At 30.0% G+C, this 8,884-nt stretch overlaps 1 protein-coding gene across 2 annotated transcripts; it reads left to right on the top strand.

The window, feature by feature from the left end:
• Positions 1-2,895: 2,895 nt before the first annotated feature.
• LOC100247850 (uncharacterized) lies at positions 2,896-5,949 on the top strand. Of its 2 annotated transcripts, XM_010663127.3 has the most exons (3): positions 2,896-3,267; positions 4,170-4,241; positions 5,505-5,949. In XM_010663127.3, exons 1-3 carry the CDS (start codon positions 3,027-3,029, stop codon positions 5,702-5,704), a joined length of 513 nt encoding a protein of 170 aa, XP_010661429.1. In that variant the 5' UTR covers positions 2,896-3,026; the 3' UTR covers positions 5,705-5,949. The 2 variants fall into 2 exon arrangements, with proteins under 2 accessions (XP_010661429.1, XP_002267542.1); XM_002267506.5 differs by lacking the exon at positions 4,170-4,241 and having other exon boundaries at positions 2,903-3,267.
• Positions 5,950-8,884: the final 2,935 nt, after the last annotated feature.

Raw genomic sequence — 8,884 nt, 5'->3', positions numbered from 1 at the left:
AATTTTAATGTATTTAACTAAATTTTAGGTAACAATTGCATGCATTAAAAGCTACAACTTTTAATTTATCTAACTCAAATTTAGGCTACATTTTTACACATACAAGCATATAAATTAAAATAAATAATTTAATTTGCATGTATAAAAATCACACATAATTTAGAATAATTTAAAAGGAATTCATATTATGAAAGGGTGCCTAAATCCATATAAAAAACAATTAATTCAAATCCAATAAAATAATTCAAACCGGGCCATTAGAACCTAAACCGACCCAAATATCATATTTAACCCATGGCCCAATACACAAAGACCTTTAATAATTGTATTGGGTCACTACACATGTAATAAGCCTAATGGGCCCAATTACATTTTAATTCCCATGGCCCAATTTCTTTAGTGGGCTTCATTGGAAACCTAATCTCTCTCTAGGTTCTCCATCAACTTAATATCACAAACCCATTTTCCTAATTTTCAGCCGTGGACTGCTTCATCCCCAACAGCGCCATGCATGCCGCGGCCAACAGGACGGGCTGCATCCTTTCCGATAGCAATGTGATCGTGGCCACAATTGGGACGGGCTGTATCCACCGGAGTGTAGCCCGACTCCCTCTCTCACTGGTGAAAAAACACATCATCAGCGTATAGATACTACACCTACAGTGGCGCTTGGATAGCGCCTGAATGGCGCTCGTAACGAGGGCTTGCAGCGGCAAAGATCAGCTCTTGAATGGCGCTGAAATGAGTGTCTGAATGATGCTGGAATGAGTGCCTGAATGGCGCTCAGAATGGGGCTGAATGATGCTCAGAATGGGCGCCTGAATGGTGCTTGCAGCCCCTTTGACCAGCACCAGTAGCGGCGCTTTAATGTCGCTTGAATGTGGGGCTTGTAGTGGCTGAAACTGTAGCCCCAACAGCACCGGAAATGCGCTTTTGGAATGCCTTAAAATGACGCCTAAATGGCGGCAATGATCAGAGCCATGAAGGCCTGTGATCTGTGGTGGCAAGGCTGAAGCTATTTGCCTTTTTAATATCATGATCAATTCATAGATTTATGGGTATTTCATTTTTAAAGCATTATCAACTTATGATGTTTCTGTATAATTGTATCTTACAACCAAAAGAGAAACCATAAACTAAGCAAGTCTCCAGCAAAATAGATATCAAGGCAGAGATAAGATTTTCAATGCTCTGATACCAAATGTAGGCAATTCATAATGCATATAAACAATCCATTCATATGTAACTTATGCCATACTTACCTCCAGCCATTGTTGGGTTGCAAGTCTTTGGTTTCCAAAACTCTATCTCTCCTTATGGATGGTGTAGTTTCTGAAGATTTTCAACAACATGAGAGAGGAGCTCGGGACCAAGACCGATATTTAAAATACAAAGAAAACGTGGCTTCCCATCAAAGCCACGTTTCTCTGATTTGCCACACGATGAGCAGTTGATAGAAATGTGCTCCTTAACAACAGCTACATGATGAAGGATGTGGCCAAGTGTTGGACCACTTCAGGGCAGCGGAACGTGGGTGGTGAACGTCGGTTATTTGATAACATTTTCTTCTTCTTCTCCCCCACCCCCAGTCCCATCTAGCCGCCCAACGTAGCTCAATCTCAAGGTAGTCAGAATCAGGAATAAGAAAGAAAAAAAGAAAAAAAAAAACAAAAGAAAAAATGCCCCCCATCTGAGGGGTCTACACAAATTTAAAATTTTGATTGAAGTTTTTATTTTTATAAATAAAAAAAGTTAAAATTTTTTATTAAGTAAAAGGCTCAAACCACTATGATTTTTACATGAAAATTTAAAATTTTAAAATAATACAAGAGACATATTTTTATTTAATCATAAAATTTATAAAATAAATAAAAATATTTTATTTAGTATGAATATAAAAAATTTTATGTGACCTTTAAATTTGTTGTTTAAATTATTTTTTATTAATTATTTTTTATATATTATTATTCTATAATAATTAAAATTAAATTGAGGAAAGATCGAAAATGTAGTGCTTGATTACCAAACAATTATCCATCCGTTATTCTATCATTCAGATTTTAAAATTTAGAGTCAACAGAAAAAAACTTAAAAATTATATCAATTGAAATATACAAATATTTTAAAAATAAATTATGAGCAAATTAAGTAATTTATCAAAATGCTTAAAACAAAACATAATAGTATGATTCTCAAGATATTACAAAAAAAATTGAAAAACAATTATTTTAAAGCAAAAACCAAAATGATATATGAATTTAAAAATAAACTTAAAACAATATTAAAAAATGTTAAAAAATGAAATATACAAGAGCATAATTTAAAAATAAAAATAAAAAACTGAAAATTGATACCAAAATAAATATTCTAACCTTTTCAATTTAGAACAAGTGATAAATATATACATATATAGTGCGTTAAACAATAGTATTTCTCTTCAAAACATTTTTAGTCAGAATGGTTTCTTTAATAGTTTTTTTCTTTTTTGAAGAATTACCTATCAAAAGTAATTTTTAAAAGTATTTTAAATTTTTTTTAAAAGTAATTTTATCAAAAGTAATTTTTTTTAAAAACACTTTTAGAATGAAAAGTGTTTTTCAAAATTACAGTAAAACATGCTTGTAATCCTATGTTATGAAAAGTAAAATAAAATTGAAAAAAATAAAACAAACTAAATCAATAAAGAGAGTGGAGGGATACATTTAAAAACATTAATAATATTATTTTAAAAATATGGCATATGGGCCTAATTATTCTAAAAATTAAATTTATAAACTATATTTATACACCCATTGTATAATTTGCAAGGAAAAAAACATAATTTTTTTTTTAAATCATGCTCTCTCCAATAAATTAAAAGAAAAAAAAAAAGTGCAAAAAGGCGAAAATATCAAAATACCCATAGTCGAGGAGGCAACTATGAGCACGGTGCGAACTACACAATTGCGCCCCCACCCTTTTCAAATTTCAAAACCCTAGAAACACCACACTACACCGATTCTCGCAGAGACCAGTAGGATCCACGCATGGCTCTGAAAGATCCTCAATTCCGGAGCTCCGGGGACCCAATGGAAGGATCCGACGCGGAAGAACTAGAGGAGTTGGAGGCTGATGTGAAGGAAATGGCTCAGAAGGTCCGCCATTACCGTACAACTCTCCCAGACCAGCTCAAGGCCACATTCACTTCGATTCTATCTTCTCAGCGACCTCCATTTCTCGAATTCGTGTCCGGATCCGAACCCGAAGCCTCCGGAGAACCTAACCCAGGTCAGTTTCGAGGTTATTGGTTTCCCCACCCCTTTTTCTTTTTTTTCTCTGTTTTTCGTTTCCTGTTTGGTTGCTGAGAAAATATGGTAAAAAGAAAAATAAAAAGTGAATGCTTGAACCCGAGATTTTCACAGTTTGAGAGATCAGGAAAACAGAAATATACGTTTAATTGAGGCTAATACAAGCGTGTGGGTTAGTTGAGGTGGGTTTGGAGAGCAAAAGATCTTTCTTTTCTTTGGCTCTATTTTATTTCATTTCACTTTCTTGTTGTGCTATCAACCACATGTAGCGGAATGTCTTGGAATTAGATTTGTTGTTACTTGGGTCCTGAGAAAAACAAATTGGTTTAGGTAAAGTGAGTTTCCGCTTCCGGGAAATAAAAAAGAAACATAATTTTCAGGATAATATTTCTAATTTTTCTTTGCTGTCCAATAGAGCTTTAAATTGCTTTGTTAATGATATTGAATTTAAAAACTTAGCTTATGCTTGGTTCCAGAGAGAACTGTGGAAATAAAAAAATGTTAAAAGAAAAAATTTCTCATGATTAATTGTAACATGGAAAATATGAAAGAAAATCAAATATAAACTTATACATTTTCAAATTATTTAATCTTTATATCGAAGTGTTATGATAAATAAAATGAATTTGAAATAGAACATACTATTTTCTTTCTATTTTCCTCTCTATTTTCTTTCTCTTGCCACCAAACATAGCCTTAGTGAAATCCAGAATTATTACTTATAATTCCTATGCAAAGTGTAATGTGTGTTTATGAAATGCTTTATGAAATGACATTTGGCTTAATTGAGGAAGCACATGCGTAATGTGTTAAGGTAGGATTGAAGTTGACACTGGTGGTGTCTGTGGCAATAATGTATTGGTGATGGAGTGGCAATTGCAGTTTCCGGTGGGTGCATTTGTGGAGCCTGCAGGGGTAGAGGAAATGGGGACAATAGTGGATGTGGTGGTGATGGTGAGTGGTAGTGGTGCTCTTTTATGCTATGAATGGTTCCTGAAAACTATTAGGCTATGTTTGGTTCCAGCAAATTTGCGGGAAAATGCAAAGGAAAGAAAATAGTGAGGAAAAATAGAAGGAAAGAAAAAGCGAAGGAAAATAAAAAATAAGTTTAAATTTAATAAATTAGTTTTATACATTTCTTCATACTCATTTTACTTATTTCTCTTTATCATTGCAAGATTAAATAATTTAAAAATATATAAATTTTAAATTAATTTTAATTATATTTGAGTTTTTTTTTATATTTTTATTGTGAAATCAAATATGAGAAAATTATTTTCCTTAATATATTTTTTCTTTCCCTAGTATTTTCTGAGAACCAAACATAACCTTAAAGAAAGAAAAAAATGTTAAAAAAAATAGCTTTCTCACGGTTGAACTATGGAAAATATCAAATAAGAATAAAATATAATTAAAATTTTTAATCAATTAAACACTGATGCATTTTAAAATTATTTAATATTTATATAGAAGTTAAAATAAGTGAAATGAGTTTGAAGTAGCATATAAAATAATTTAATGATTTTGAATCTGTTTTTTTTCCTTCACTTTTTCTTTCCTTTTATTTTTTCTATTTATTTTATTTCCCTTGTATTTTCCCTCACATTTTCTAGGAACCAAACATAACTTTAGTGAATAATCTGATATTTATGGTTGTGGGATATTGCTTATGATTGTTGGTGTTGGTGGCAATGCTTCTGCAGTTAGTGGTTGAGGTGGTTTGTGTGATAGTGTTGGTGGTTTGATCATATGGTAGTAGTGGGGTGGTGGTGAGGACTATGGTGGTAGAATGAAGAGTAAGCAAACTTTGTGATTTTGATCCATTAGGGTTTGTTTATTTGGCAACATTTAATCAGGTGGGAGCAATCACTTTGATGTGGCTGAAAAGTTTTTCCCACCTAGCAGGGAAAAATGAATGCTTGTTTTCTTCCCTCATGTGATTTTTTTGCTCCCAACAATTTAACTTGACATAGCATTACCAAGCATGATCTTTTAGCCTTTTTCTTTTCATGAAACAAGAGAAATACTCTCAAAATACTGTTGAACAACTCTTTATTTGTGTAGTGTTTCATTTCTTCTTTAATGTTTAAGCTGATCAAACGAACAACCTTGTGAGGTTCACACGCAAGGCTTCTCTCAGCCCTTAGTTATTCTGCGTTTATTATTTATTTCAGTTGTAGGTGAAGGATTAATCCTTTTTGTGCTTTGCAAATGCAGGACAGAGCAGGGTTTTGCTAGCTCAAGGAGATCATGAGACTTCAGAGAAAATACAGTTGCTCAAACAAAAGATTTCAAGTAATGTCTCTACCATTCCAGTCCTCTTGAAAAGATTGAATGAATGTATGTCAATGGTTGACAAACTAGATTCGTACAATGGAATTATGCATCCTGCCTTCAAAAGGAGAAGGACTAGCTGACCTAGTTTAGTTTCACATTTGCATTAATTTTGTTATTTGGTTCACTCGAAGAAGACCCCCATAGTGTATTGCATGATTGACCACTTCAATTTGTACCATGAATCTAGGTCTCTAAGGAAATTCTGAACCAAAATTATGCCTCCTGTCCTAGAACTGGAAGCCTTTGTTGTGGCATAATATTGTGTAACATAAAGTGAAAATGTATTGTGTTCATATTTTTTAAAAGTATTCGTTGATGCATTGAATATGATGTGTAGAGAAAGATGGTATATTGCTTGTGTGTTCTGATTTTTCTTTCTGCATCTGTTATTGTTTGTTTCTACTACTCATATTGTTTGGTAGGTAAACCAAAGCCTTGTATATTTTTACATTATATGAACATATTTTATTTCTAAATTTTGATTCTGAAAATCCTTTTGAATTTTTTTAAGAGCTTTTTATTAGCTATAAATGTTCCCTTGAAAATAAAAAATAGTTATTACTCGTATATTTTATTTGTATTGCATGAGGAAAATTTTATACATAAATCTTATAATTATTAATAAAAAAATAATAGTAGAGACTTTTTATGAGTAATGTTTTATGTCGAAAAATTCACGTTTTTCAACAGTTTTTTTATTGGATTAATTTATTTTATTATTCAACAAATTGATAATCATCTAAGACAAATCGTTGATTTTATTTTTCTTTTATTTTACCTTAACTCTTTTTTTTTCTTTTTTTTTTTTTTGTGGTTAACCAAACAAAAGAAAATGAATTCTTTTTTTTTTTTTCCCCTTGAATTTTCCATGGATAACCAAACAAGTGAAAAAAATTATATTCATTTCCTTAACTTTTTATTTCCTTCCATTTTTCCTCGAAATTTTCTTTCTCTCACATTTTTCGGGAACCAAACATAGCCTTAAAAATCACATAAGAGATTATTATTATTATTATTATTATTTTCTTTTTTTAGCATTTTCTAGAAACTAAACATAATCTTAAACTCTTAATTGATCAAATATAATAGATGATATCATATTTTCAGAATTGTGTAAATCATATGTTTCTCTTTCTAACAAATTGTGTAAATCATAAAATCCTCCACAACTCACAAAATTTCAAGAAAGGAATACTAAGAATAATGCTTTAAAAATGTGGTAAAGGATTACATTTTTTTAGAATTTTTAGAATCCATTACAACGGAGATAAAGAAATGCACTTCTTTTTCCCCTTTCCTTTCTTTGTCTCTCTTATTCTTCTTCCTTCAGCTTACTCATTTTATTATTTTCTTATTATAATTATTATTCTAATCACTAATATTACTATTATTGTTATTATTAGATATATATATTGATTTTAATATTATCATAACTAATATTATTGTACTACATTAATACTGCTATTTTTAATAACAGTAATAATATTATTATTTCATGATTTTTTTTGTTATTTAATATATTATTATTATTTTATTATCATTCAAAAAATATAACCTTCCTTTAAAAAATGAATAATGAATATTAATATAAGGATAAAATTTTATTATTTAAAAACATATTATATTTCAATATTTAAATCACATCACATTTATAAAATAGTTTAAGTTTTGCAAAACAATATTTATATTAAAAAATATTTTAGAAATATTATAATATATATATATATGTGGACCCCGTATTTCCGCTCAATGCGTTTCCCACTCGATGGTGAACTCGATTTTAATTTTGAAAATTTGATTTTATATTGATTAAGAAAAATGACTTGGAGTCGCCACTTATTTTTGTTTTATTTTTAAAGGGTAAACAAAATAAGAAAGAAAAACCATAAGTGTGACTCCTTGTTTTGGAAAAGGTGGTCCGTGAAAAACCGGATCGAGTTCGAGGGGTCAGGTTACTTATCGGGAAGGTACGGTAGAAACCGTAGCACCCCTCTAAGTCCCTAAATGGGTCTCTACTAATAAAATGAAGCAATCATGGCAATTAATTAAGAGATCAATGAATACCCGGAACTATCATACACATATGGGAGTCAGACAAATGCATATAGACTAACTAGATTGGGAATGAGTGCGTACCTGGGCAACGAACCATCATGCGCTATCAAGAGAGAGGGGTTAATACACAATTAAAGAACGATCTCATGCATGGCAATTAAATCAATCAATCAGTCAATCAATCATGAAATCTCATATGTGGGGCCCCTACCAAAGCCCATTCTATTTTGCACGAATTAGTCTCACAGATTCCATTATTCTGGAATTATAAAAATAGCATTCATGCTTATATAAAATCAAGAGAAATCGAAGATTATTTGAAACCCAAAGAGAATTAAAACTGTTAGAGAGAAAATTGAATTTTTGAAATTTATTTGAAAATTGGAGTATTGAGAATTAAATTTAAGAGTTGGAATTTTAGGATGTCAAACTTGAAAGAAATTAGAATTTTAGAAATCGGAAATTAAGTTCAGAAATTGGGATTCAAAAAAATGTTTAAAAATGGAATTTTGAAATAAATAAATGGAATAATAATAATAAGGACGAAAATAATGATTAAATAAATGAATGGGAATGCTGGAATTTTTGAAATTGGAAATTAGATTTAGAAGTCAAAAATTTTAAAGAATTGTTTAAGATAGAATTTTAAGATAAATAAACAAACTATTAGTGATTAATTTAATGTGAATATGGGAATTTTCAGGATTAGGAATTTAATTTGTAAATCTGAAGTTTTAAAGAATTGATTTAAAATGGAGATAAAATACTAATGATTAAATAAATTAATGAGAATATGAGAATTTTCGGGATTAGGAATTTAATTCGGAAATCAGAAGTTTTGAAGAATTTGATTTAAAATGGAGTTTTAAAATAAATAAATAAATAAATAAAATACTAACGATTAAATAAATTAATGGGAATATGGGAATAAATAAATGAATAGGAATGCTGGAATTTTTGAAATTGGAAATTAGATTTAGAAGTCAGAAATTTTAAAGAATTGTTTAAGATAGAATTTTAAGATAAATAAACAAACTATTAGTGATTAATTTAATGTGAATATGGGAATTTTCAGGATTAGGAATTTAATTTGTAAATCTGAAGTTTTAAAGAATTGATTTAAAATGGAGATAAAATACTAATGATTAAATAAATTAATGAGAATATGAGAATTTTCGGGATTAGGAATTTAATTCGGAAATCAG

The sequence above is a fragment of the Vitis vinifera genome, chromosome 15 (assembly GCF_030704535.1).
Source record: "Vitis vinifera cultivar Pinot Noir 40024 chromosome 15, ASM3070453v1".
Classification (NCBI taxonomy): Eukaryota; Viridiplantae; Streptophyta; class Magnoliopsida; order Vitales; family Vitaceae; genus Vitis; species Vitis vinifera.
The sequence above is the reverse complement of the archived record's forward strand: the minus strand, read 5'-3'. Positions and strand labels throughout refer to the sequence as shown.

Excerpts from the sequence above, each read along its gene's own strand:
- LOC100247850 (XM_010663127.3), top strand. The coding sequence starts at position 3,027 with ATGGCTCTGAAAGATCCTCAATTCCGGAGCTCCGGGGACCCAATGGAA. Across the intron at positions 3,268-4,169 it reads CTCCGGAGAACCTAACCCAG|TTTCCGGTGGGTGCATTTGT; the intron begins GTCAGTTTCGAG and ends TGGCAATTGCAG. Across the intron at positions 4,242-5,504 it reads TAGTGGATGTGGTGGTGATG|GACAGAGCAGGGTTTTGCTA; the intron begins GTGAGTGGTAGT and ends TTGCAAATGCAG.